This window comes from Thalassophryne amazonica, chromosome 20 (genome assembly GCF_902500255.1).
Source record: "Thalassophryne amazonica chromosome 20, fThaAma1.1, whole genome shotgun sequence".
NCBI lineage: Eukaryota > Metazoa > Chordata > Actinopteri > Batrachoidiformes > Batrachoididae > Thalassophryne > Thalassophryne amazonica.
Window position 1 is genome coordinate 62822317 of NC_047122.1, and position 12545 is coordinate 62834861.

Here is a 12545-nt window from a genome sequence, read left to right on the forward strand (position 1 = left end):
AGTGCGTCATCCAGGCTTCTTTACATTTATGCGCTCGTGCTGTTGATGGAGGAAAGTTGCAGCTCGCAGTCAGATCCGCCTGTTTCTCTTCCGATTCTACAGGTAAACAATAACAACTTGTGAAGTGAGGATGAGTAACATTTACAAGAGACGACAGAGCCACTCTGCACGTGTGCGTCGTTTTTGTGTGCGCACTGGCTAACCGTTGCTAGCGCGCATAGCTAACCCTTTAGCAAAACGGTAAAATGGATGTTTCACTTTGAAATTTGTCATTTAAATGAAGTGACTCGTCAGAATTGAGACGGCATCTCTCCACAGTGATAGTCAGCAACGTGGAATAATGTTACGTCGGCGTTATTGTCGTTGAAATGACAGTTTAAGTTCTCTAGGAAAATAAAATCAAAGTGTCTCCAGGTACGGAAGAGGAACCCCAAAACATGAATTCTACAGATCAGTACGAGAAGTAAAGTCAATCAATCAATTTTTTTTTTATATAGCGCCAAATCACAACAAACAGTTAAAGTAAGAAGTAATAGTTAGTTAGTTAGTTAAGTAGTAAGTAATGGCATTCAGTCTTCTGGACCCGAAGCCACTGCCAATTAAAACTAAAGTTTTAATATCAGCTCCGTGAAACATTGTCATTAAAAGTGAAACAGGTGTCAGAACTTCTCATACTTGTTCCTGATTTATCTGAAATGTTGATCTTTGTTCTTACATAATATTTTATAATATTTGATGTGTTTTACGTAATTTTCCTAATATAAAGCAGTTACGATTGAAGCTGCAATACAAATACTGTATTAGTCTTTTCTATTTTTTTTGGGGGGGGGGGGGGGGGGGTCTGGTTCTGCCTGATACCAGTTTCTTTTACCTTGTTTACATTCCAGTGTTTCCCCTTCAATTTTTTTCAGATGACCGATGGATAGATCAAGACATAATAAGGTAGTTAGGATGGCTTCATATCACTTTAAAAACTTTGCAGGAGATTATACATTCACTGGCCACTTTATTAGGTACACTTGTTCAGTTTCTTGTTAACACAAATGGCTAATCAGCCAATCACATGGTAGCAACTCAATTTAGGCATCAAGGTGCAGAGAAGATGACTTGCTGAAGTTCAAACCGAGTGTCAGAATGGGGAAGAAGGGGGATTTAAGTGGCTGTGAATGTGGCATGGGTGTTCGTGCCAGATGGGCTGGTCTGAGTATTTCAGAAACTGCTGATCTACTGGGGTTTTCACACACCACCATCTCTCAGGCTTACAGAGAATGGTCTGAAAAACAGAAGATATCCAGTGAGCTGCAATGACATCAGAGGAGAATGGGCAGACTGGTTGAATGGGCGACTACATGATGCTATCATGTCAGTATGGATCAGCATCTCTCAGGAATATTGCCAGCACCTTGTTGAATCTCTGTCACAAACAGTTAAGGCAGTTTTGAAGGCAGAAGTTGTTGTTGTTTTCTTCTCTACGGAGCTCCCCCTACATCTTGGAGTACAAAACTGTCATTATAAACTCACTGCTGGCCCTCCCCTCTTCCCCTGCTCTCCATGTGCATTTTCGATGGAACTGGTGCACGCAATCCATGGAGCCATGTCAAGAAAGACCCTCCATCATCCCCAGAACAAGTCATTTAGCAATTTATAAATACTGTAAAATTAAGGTAAAAATGTTGCACAATACCCCTTCAACAGTTGAATACAGTCAGGTGCAAATCCTTTCCACTCAAAGTTGTGATGGACTTTGCTATTCTTTTTTGCCTTTTACAAGATTAGTGGAAGCTATGGTTCTCTGGTTGGCAGGTCAGCTTTTACAATCAGCTGTTTATCCAAGTGGAAACATGCTGTATGGTTTAACGTTTCCAAATTATTTTAATTTGACACCCAACTTGCATGTAGGTGAAGTCAAGCTAACGTTACTCAAGGCTAATAGGTGATTTTCCTGACTGACTGCATGATTCAAGCCAGAAAGTTTGGAACTCCAAATGAAGTTGCATTCCTGAGCTCCAGAGCATGAGTGTTTTGACTCACACTCAATAATTAATTACCACGAACAATAATTAATATTTACTTTAACCTTCGTCGCCAAAGCCAACTTTAAATTTGTGCAAGGTACAAGCTGCAGTAGCAAGTTTGATCATGATCCATGAAGACCCGGTGGAGTTTTAGCATACACATGGCATAGCGCAACAGTAAGATTTGCCTGATTGCTTGGGGCACATAAAGTGGGACGTCTGGCAAGAACATCTTTTTGTGGGGGGTGTCTGTCCATTCATGGAACATGTTGGGAGTGGACTGCAGACGTGTGCACGTACATAGACCTCTACGATGACTGACAGTGGTAACGGAGAACCATATGTGGGTGATTCTTAGATTACGGGCACTTATGTCCTTTGATCATATTGTATGAAAAACAGAAAAAAAGGGGAAATTTCACACTTTTATAGTTATCTTTACAATGAAAGTGTGTTAAGAAATTTGTTCTAGTAGTCTATGATGACTTTTTCACCTTTTTTCAGCATCATTATATGCAAATATTGCCGTTTTGTGCTTGTCCCACACCCAGACTGTGGATCTTCAATGATAAAAATGAATGGTAAAGAAATGTTTTTTCTAATGTTTTAAAATATCTCTGAATAAAATATCAGTAAAATAATCAAAACATAATTGGGGTATTTAATGTCATACAACTGTTGTGATTTTTTTAAACAAAATGTAGTTGTCCCACAGTATTGCCGTAATTTCCACCACAACACTGTAATGTCCCTTTAAACAGTTTGTATGAAAGATTGTTTGGGTATTTCTGTGTAGGCTCTCAGTTGTCCAGGTGGTTTCCATAGTAGAGAAGCTTGAATCTTTGACTGGACTGGGTTGCTTGACGCGAGGACGTTTCGCTTCAAATAGCAGGAGTAGGGGAAAAACTACAGAGGATCTTCAGACAGCACAAAATCCCAGTTTACTTTAAACCGGTTAACACCTTGAGACAGAAATTAGTTCACCCTAAGGACAGGATCCCTAGTTACAAACAGAGCAATGTAGTGTATTCTATCAGATGTCAGGAAAACTGTAACGAACACTACATAGGTGAAACGAAGCAACCTTTGCACAAAAGGCTATACCAGCACCGCAGAGAGGGCGCCAGTGGACCTCAGTCTGCAGTTCTTCTCCACCTTAAAGACACTAACCACACGTTTGAGGACAAGGAAGTTAAAATATTAGCCAGAGAGAAGAAATGGTTTGAGAGAGGGGTCAAGGAGGCATTCTTTGTGAAATGTTTGAAACCCAGCCTTAATCGGGGAGGTGGTCTGAGACACACTTTATCCCCTGTTTACAATGGGGTACTCAGGTCAAAGCAGTTTGTCTTTTGTTCATGGTAACGAGTCATTCACGTCATCAGCAGAGTCATCAAGGGAGTCATCAGGAGAGGGACAGCTGCCCTGTCATTAGGAGGGTGCTAATTAGAGCACAATAGGTGCATAATTACAGCTATTGTTTAGTCACCAGCCTATAGCAGTCTGCCTCTCGGTAGGAGGGGTCTGGTTAGGTTTAAAACTCCAGTTTTTGTGACTTCTTGATTATTCTTCTCTACAAGAGTCAAGACAGAAGTCAGACCAGAGCAAGAATTTTAGCTGAGGAAGCTTCTGCGATTTGAAGCGAAACGTCCTCGCGTCAAGCAACCCAGTCCAGTCAAAGATTCAAGCTTCTCTACTATTGTTTGGATAGTTTCTATGGAGATAAACAGTGCCATCAGATCACATGTATATAGCGCCAAATCACAACAAACAGTTGCCCCAAGGCGCTTTATACTGTAAGGCAATGGTGTGGTGGAAATTACATTTACAAGGCCAATAGTGCCCGTAGTTAAAGAATCACCCATGTACACATGGCTTTAGAACACTGGCGAAAAGAATACATACACAGTTTTTTATTTTTTTACCATGTTCCTTTGTTTTGCAGGTTACCATTTGGGATGTTTACATCCTGAGTGCTTAATGTAGTTATTGTTGTTTTAGGTATCGGGCATGAAAAAACAAGACACCGAAGAGTCTCCGTCCCTGGACATTGAGGACACTTCAGCTTCAATAAGAGGGACAGAGTCACCTGCACCCACACAGGCCTGTGTGGACAGCAGCAGCCCCAAAGAGTCGGACCCGCTTACACCCCCACAAAGTGACGAGGTCAAAAGTGAAAGTAAGTCTTGAAAGACTGTGCTCGTCATTTGATGTTTGACATCAACATATAGAATTAGCATACACACAGTGTAATATATAAAAAAGCTGCCTCAGATGTGAAATTAAGCATGTCTGTTTTTGTTTTTAATAATTTTGTCCTCTGCTACATGCAGATGCATCATTATCCCAGTGTGACATGGCAGATGAGCTGAGCCGGCAGCTGGAGGACATCCTCAGCACCTACTGCCGTGAGACCATTTCAGACGATGGGGGCGCCTTCTCCAATGGCCAGTCATATAGCCCGGAACTCAACGGCCTGACAAACGAGAGGGAGGATGGCAAAGCAAACGGGGCGGACAGAGGGGGGGAGAAAGAGCAGAGGAAGACTCATGACAAGAAGAAAGTGAAGGGTCTTGGTAAGAAGGAGGCATAGTCTTTTTTTTATTAGGGTGTCACCAATGGTTTGGCAGATAATAGTTTCAAGTCATGGATCAGAGTGTATTTCTGCTCAGAGCGTAGAAAAAAAGTGGAGACAAATAGGTACCCATAGACCTCATCAGAAACTGGGTTTTTGGCCTCAGTGATGCTCTTGGGGAATGATGAATCCAGGTTCAGGGATCCAAGTGTTCTTCCTGCTGACGCATTTCTGTCAGTTATTTGTTCCATCATATTCAGTTTATTTTATTGTTAAGATTTTGTGTGTATTAATTACTTAAAATTATGTGAAAAATCAAAAAATTAGAGCCTCATGGAGGCTGCTGTTTGTGCCTTCTGATTGGTCAGGTTCAGTTGACTCTGCTTGGGGAATTCAGACTTTTTATTTTTAGTTTACTGGTAGTTGCATTCAGTGATGCCGGTAACGCGTTACTTAGTAACGCGTTACTCTAATCTGACCACTTTTTTTTAGTAACGAGTAATCTAACGCGTTAATCTTTCCAAAACAGTAATCAGATTAAAGTTACTTCTCCATGTCACTGTGCGTTACTATTATTTTTCATTGTGGGTTGATAGCAGCATTAAACTTGGTCTGTGGGCAGGAGGTCGGGGTTCGACTGAACTGCCCACTTTAAGTGAGCTGTGAGCTTTTCATCCACGGTTTTTTGCAGCTCCTCGACTCGTCCTCACATCTTAAAGCGCGGTGATCAGCACACCTGCACTGAGCAGGTGAGACATTTTTATACTTTTTTCCCTCCTTTATTTAGAATTCTGAGCTGAGCCGCGCCGTATCGTCTCGTTAAAAACAGCTGATCCTCCGCGACGCGTCAACAACTAACACTATTTTCCACTCAAATGCACCTAAACTCTCTTTCTGAGGACCACATGATGTGAAAACGCAATAAAACTTTCTTACCTGTAAATCTGGTCATGTTTTCTGCATAAATAAATGTTATCCATTCTTTGTGCTCAAACGCCAAAGCAGGGGCGAATCCAGATGGAATGGGGCGTGGGGCAGGGATGTGCCCCCCTCACAACACCCCTAGATTAAAGGTCCAGTTTTGAAGCTGTTTTTTACTACAACTACTAATATTGCTTAAAATAATAATAATTTCGACAAGTAATGTTTAGAGAGAATTTAAATGTTAGAAAAATGTTAGAATTTAATAGTTACATTTATAAAAAATGTAGGTTTGAAATTGCAAGTTTTACTGTTACAGTGCTGTCAACAGTTAAATATGGGTCAAGAAAGAGGTCTTTATTTTACTTTTTATAAAACAAGTATTTATTTTCATTGAAGTCAAGAAAGGGTGACTATAAAGTGAGTTTTGGCAAAACAGGTATTGTCATGTTGACGTGGGTTGTTGTCGGCAGCTGGGGAAAGTAACTAAAAAAGTAACTAGTAATCTAACTTAGTTACTTTTACAATTGAGTAATCAGTAAAGTAACTAAGTTACTTTTTCAAGGAGTAATCAGTAATCAGTAATTGGATTACTTTTTCAAAGTAACTGTGGCAACACTGGTTGCATTTAATGGCAAGTGACCTCATGAATGTAAATATGCAGAGTTTGCGATAAGGTTCCAACCACTGGTAACACTCAAGAACTGCAATATAGATATATTAAAAAAAAAAACAACCAAAAACCATGCAGTTCTTCAACAGAATTCGTTAACCAGATGAAACCAAGGTTAACTTGTACCAGGATGATGGGAAGAGGAGTGTTTTGCAGAAGGAAAGGAACTGCTCGTGATCTGAAGTAATCCTCTTCTGGCAAACAAGATGGAGGCAGTATTGTGGCACGGGGATGCATGGCTGCCAATGGATCTGGGTCGCTGGTGTTTATGGATGGAAGTATAATGAAGCCTGAAGTGTATCGGGCTGGAGTTTCTGCTCAAATGAAGCCAAGTTCTAGCAAACTGATGGGATGGAGCTTACATGCAGAAAGATAATATTTTGTCAGTGGCCACATCAGTCACCTGACCCAAAGCCAAATGGAGCACGCGTTTCACTGACTGAAGACCCACAAATGCAGTGAAGGACTGCAAAGCCGTTTACTGAGAAAACTTAGCATTTAGTGATGTTCATGCATTCTAGATGTCAGGATTTTCATTCAAGCATTTCAAGCAGTTGTGCTATTTGGTCCAGTTACTTTTGGCTTCTGAAAACGGAGGAACTATATATTTAAAAAAAATGCCTGTAATTCTTAAATGGCTAAGTCTCCAGTGACATCTCAACGGATGTGTATCCAATCCGTGATGGTGTCCAGAAACAAAATTCCTAAAATTGTCACTGAATATTTATGTTCCTGACTGTAAAAGGTACAGGAAAGATACTCAACACTCGTGATGATTGAATTCAGTCATGTCACTTCTCCTTGTGTTGTGTAGGTAAAGAGATCACCCTTCTCATGCAGACTCTCAACATACTCAGCACTCCCGAGGAAAAGCTTGCTGGTCTCTGTAAGAAGTACGCTGAGCTGGTGAGTTGTCATGAAGGCTAATGGCACAGCTGTGTGGCATAGCTTTGTAGCTGTCAGGTGGTACTCTTCCTTTGTGCTGCCACACCTACCAAGGTGCCTGAATGAATCAATGGAACCCCCCCCCAAACCCATGAATAAATATGATCCATATTCCAACAGTAATGAATGCAGTCATTTTTGCATAACTAAACATCTCAAATGTGTTAATAAGTAATCTTTATGCCATCAGCTGGAAGAGCACCGTAACACCCAGAAACAGATGAAGGTGCTGCAGAAGAAGCAGAGCCAGCTGGTCCAGGAGAAGGACAGCCTGAGGAATGAACACAGCAAGGCCATCCTGGCTCGCAGCAAGCTGGAGTCTCTCTGCAGGGAACTTCAGAGACACAACCGCACACTCAAGGTAAACAACGTGTCGCCGGTAAAACAGATATTTGCAACCGTTATCCAGCATTAACATCCGCAAATCATCAGACACAAGGGGGTTATTCCCATTCTAATCCAATTCCATCGTTTGCACGGTTTATTTTTCTGTAAGTAATTTGGTTGGCGGAGTTTACCCTCTCAATAGCGTCTTCATGCCAAACTAGAAATTCTGAGCAGATCCACAGAGTTCTCCGTCTCATCATCTGCATTGAGTAATTCCTTATCAGAATTCACATCAGTACTTTCGTATGGTAACTTAAATCCATTTATTTCAGCATCATCGCTCTACCAGTTTCTCTCACTCTCAGCTGACAGTGCCATTATTTACACCTGCACAGCAACGCGGTCAGGAGTTATACATCAAATATGAAACGGCCGACTATTTTGCCACAGTCTCCTCGACATTTCACATAATTAACCAATCAGATTTGCGGAACAAATGTAATTAGATTAGAATGCGCCTTTGTTTAGGTTTACGCATCATGATGTCGTCTTGATCGCAGTCATTCAGGTGCGTCCTCCTCCACAGGAAGAAGGAGTGCAAAGAACCCGGCTGGAGGAGGAGAAAAGGAAGGAGGTGACCTCCCACTTCCAGGCGACCCTGAACGACATCCAGGCTCAGATGGAGCAGCACAACGAGAGGAACGCCAGCCTCCGACAGGAGAACGCCGAGCTGGCTGAGAAACTCAAGAAGCTCTATGAGCAGTACAAGCTCCGGGAGGAGGTGTGCGCGTGTGTGTGCACATGTTCATGTGATAGCTGAGAAATACAGCAGACACTTTTATTTTTAGTGTCCAGATATCTGGATGTTTATTTCTGCATTTGCACGTCGGGCTGATTTTGAGCCTCAGAGTAACAAAAAAAATAAATAAATAAATTGACAAACTGAATCCCATTTCACGCCTGTCCAATGGTGTGTGTGTTGTTTCCCAGCACATCGACAAAGTGGTGAAGCACAAAGACCTGCAGCAGCAGCTGGTGGACGCGAAGCTTCACCAGGCTCAGGAGCTGCTGCAGGAGTCGGAGGAGCGCCACGACAGAGAGAAAGACTTTGTGAGTCTCCGGCACAGACAGAAGAACCTTGTTTTTTTTGTTGGACACGAGTGTAACGAGTTGTTTGTCCTCCTCACCGCTCCTTCTGTAGCTGCTGAAGGAGGCAGTGGAATCCCAGAGGATGTGCGAGCTGATGAAGCAGCAGGAAGTTCACCTCAAGCAGCAGGTTTCCCACCAGGCTTTGCTCTAAACGTGACTGGCACTTTGTATAAAATGATCCAAAATCTGTTTCTGCAAGAGGCTCAGCTCTGTGTCCAGCGCACTGACTTTTATTCGATTTATTTTTTTTCAAAACGTGTCAGAATGAAGCTGTGTATTTACGGTTTTGTCTTCCCTAAGCTGTCGCTGTACACTGAGAAGTTTGAAGAGTTTCAGACCACTTTGTCCAAGAGCAACGAAGTCTTCACCACCTTCAAACAGGAGATGGAGAAGGTCAGACGAAGGTGTAAAAACATCATCAGGGGAACTTGTTCCTGATCCGCTGCTGCCGTCCTCAGTTTATTTCCTTTGTGCTTTCAGATGACTAAAAAGATCAAGAAGCTGGAGAAGGAGACGGCCATGTACCGCTCGAGGTGGGAGAGCAGCAACAAGGCCCTTCTGGAGATGGCTGAGGAGGTAAAGCACATTTTGTTTTTATTGTTTCTCCAGTTTCTGGCCACAAAATGATACATTTAAAGGAGTTTCTTTTCCATTTTCACCTTTACGACATCATTACAGTGCATCCTGAAAGTTTCACTGCACTTCACTTTTCCTAAGAACCCACATGTACATAAGTAATTGCAGCCTTTGCTCAATACTTTGTTGATGCACCTTCGGCAGCAATTACAGCATCAAGTCTTCTCGAAGATGATGCCACAAGCTTGATGCACCTATCTTTGGGCAGTTTGGTCCATTCTTCTCTGCAGCACCTCTCAAGCTCCATCAGGTTGGACGGAGAGCGTTGGTGCACAGCCATTTTCAGATCTCTTCAGAGATGTTCAATCAGATTCAGGTCTGGGCTCTAGCTGGACCACTCAAGGACATTCACAGAGTTGTCTTGAAGCCACTGTGTGCTTAGGATCATTGTCCTGCTGAAAGATGAACCGCGCCCCAGTCTGAGGTCAAGAGCGCTCTGGAGCAGGTTTTCATCCAGGATGTCTCTGTACGTTGCTGCATTCATCTTTCCCTCAATCCTGACTAGTCTCCCAGTTCCTGCTGCTGAAAAACATCCCCACAGCATGATGCTGCCACCACCATGCTTCACTGTAGGGATGGTGCCTGGTTTCCTCCAAACATGACGCCTAAGAATTCAATCTTTCTCATCAGACCAGAGAATTTTGTTTCTCCTGGTCAGAGTCCTTCAGGTGCCTTTTGTCAAAGTCCAGGTGGGCTGCCATGTGCCTTTTACTAAGGAGTGGCTTCTGTCTGGCCACTCTACCATACAGGCCTGATTGGTGGATTACTGCAGAGATGGTTGTCCTTCTGGAAGTTTTTTCTCTCTCCACAGAGGAATGCTGGAACTCTGACAGAGTGACCATTGGGTTCTTGGTCACCTCAAGGATCTAAACTTCTTCCATTTATAGATGGAGGCCACTGGGCTCATTGAGACCATCGAAGCAGCAGAAATGTTTCTCTAAGATTCTCTAAGATCTATAAGATTTGTTTCTCCAGACAATCCTGTCTCAGAGGTCTACAGACAATTCCTTTGACTTCATGCTTGGTTTTTGCCCTGACCGTCAACTGTTGGACCTTATATGTAGACAGGTGTGTCTTTCCAAATCATGTCCAGTCAACTGAATTTACCACAGGTGGACTCCAATTAAACTGTAGAAACCTCAAGGATGATCAGTGGAAACAGGAAGCACCTGAGCTCAATTTTGAGCTTCATGGCAAAGACTGTGAATACTTACGTACGTGTGAGTTTTTTTTTTTTTGTTGTTATTTTTAATAAATTTTGTGAAAATCTTAAACTTTTTCATATCGTCATTATGGGATATTGTGTGTAGGATTTTTGAGGGGGAAAAAAGAATTTCATCCATTTTGGAATAAGGCTGTAACATAAGGTGGAAAAATTGAAGCGCTGTGAATACTTTCTGGGTCATCCGTACCTACTAAATTTTCTGGAGTACAAGTCGTGTTTTTCTTTAACTAGTTTGGGAAGTCTTGTGGCTTATATACCGAGAAAAAAAAAACACACATTCCTTATTATTACTATTATTATTAATAATTTGAATTTCCCAAATCCGAAAATAACCACTGTGACTTGTGCTCTGGAAAACTCAGTAATTTTGTTTCATGTGGTCTTGAGTCACAAACTAAAATACATGAAACAAAATAGAAATTAGAATAATTAGCGTTTCAGTGTGTTTAACGCAGCCCCTCCACCAAAAACAAGATGCTGCAGTGCTGCTGCTCACAGATTTATTTAATAAGATTGTGAAAAATAACAGTTTTGAGTTGGTGTCTTTTATTGACTCTTGTGTGTACTTCTCGTCTGCAGAAAGCCATGCGGGATCGCGACTTTGAGGCACTACAGGGAAAAGTCCAGCGGCTGGAGAAATTGCGGCGGGCGCTGAAAGTGGAACGCAACGAGCTCAGCAATAAGGTCCAGAACCTCAGCGGTCAGCACGGTGACGTCCATGCAGCCCAGAACCCGGACCCAGGCTCCCAATCACCCTCTCCGCCCCCCACAGACTCGCTGCTGGAGCCCAGCTCAGACTGCGGCAGCCTTCCCACCACGGATCAACTTCCCTGCTCCCAGTCCTGCCACTGTGACCCAGAACTGGACTCCGATACTGGACTAGAAGAGGGCGGGCCTCAGCCTGTAGCGGCACATGATTAAAGCTTCTGACTGAGGACAGAACTGCTGCATTGAGTCTCTGCATTGAAACTCACCGACCTGTGAAACGTGTTTCCTCTGAATGAAGCTGATCCCAGTCTGAGGTCCAGAAGAGCTTCAGCATGTGTCCAGTACGTTTGTGCGCACGCTAACCCCGTTACTGTCATTAGAACACTTCCATAGTTCACAGGAACCCTGGGATTAAAAAATAAAAATAAATTAACTGGATTTTTCTTGTTCCATGTCAATGAAAGAGTATTCCAGTCACATGAAGCAGTTTGTGTTTAGTGCGAAGAATCCTACAAAAAACCGTGCAGTCATCTGTAATAGTTATTAGTGTGCGTTTAGACGTACTGAGTGAGCGTCTCAGGTGTTGGAGTTCACGTTTGGTTTGACGTGCACTGAACACCTCAGTCGTTCCACACGGAATCTGTTGCTGAGAGCATCTCAACTGAATGTTTGGAAACTGTTCGATTCACTTCTCAAAAATACAGTTCCACATAGAGTTTTTTCTTTATTCTGGTTAAAGTAATGATTATTAAAATAATTCTTTTCCCTGCACATCCCTGACATGTCTGAACAGCTTTACTTTTTCTTTCCACAGTTTGTAGAAATATGACACCGCTCTGATTGATTCATGTGAACTAATGTATCTCAGTCACTGTAATAATAAATTTTCCTTTTTTTGTTTAATATTTGAGTCATCTTATGAAAGTCACTTTGTTCAACAATTCTGGATTCCTCTTTCAATTCTGTTGATTTGCAGATTTGGTGTGGGTGGGTGTGTGTGCTGCAAAGCTGCTGACTGCATTAACATTTTTTTTAAAACTATCTTTTAAATGTTCTATGTGCAGGGGTGGTGGCCAAGTGGTTAATGTGCTTGGTTTCAGTGCAGAAGGCTCCGTGTTCAAATCCCACCCCTGCCACATTTCTTCATGTATTGTGGAGTTGCGTCAGGAAGGGCATCCGGCATAAAACCTATGCCAAATCAACATGCAGAGCCACATCAGATTTGCTGTGGCGACGAGTGCAAACAAGGGAGCAGCCTAAGGGACTGCCTTACTTTTAAATGTATGCAAATCCTGCTCTCCTGTGGGTTGATTCAGCAGTAGCATATAGTGCAGTGGATAACAAACAATCCTGCAAATGGTGATCATACAAGCA

General features: G+C 42.4%; 1 protein-coding gene across 1 annotated transcript; it reads left to right on the forward strand.

Moving 5' to 3' along the window:
• On the forward strand, positions 1–12016 carry txlna (taxilin alpha). The gene is made up of 11 exons (XM_034160330.1): positions 1–102; positions 4014–4191; positions 4346–4588; positions 6996–7087; positions 7317–7487; positions 8040–8234; positions 8444–8563; positions 8655–8729; positions 8903–8995; positions 9083–9178; positions 11043–12016. The coding sequence occupies exons 1-11, from the start codon at positions 46–48 to the stop codon at positions 11382–11384; spliced, it is 1662 nt and encodes a 553-aa protein (XP_034016221.1). The 5' UTR covers positions 1–45; the 3' UTR covers positions 11385–12016.
• The last annotated feature ends 529 nt before the right edge of the window (positions 12017–12545 follow it).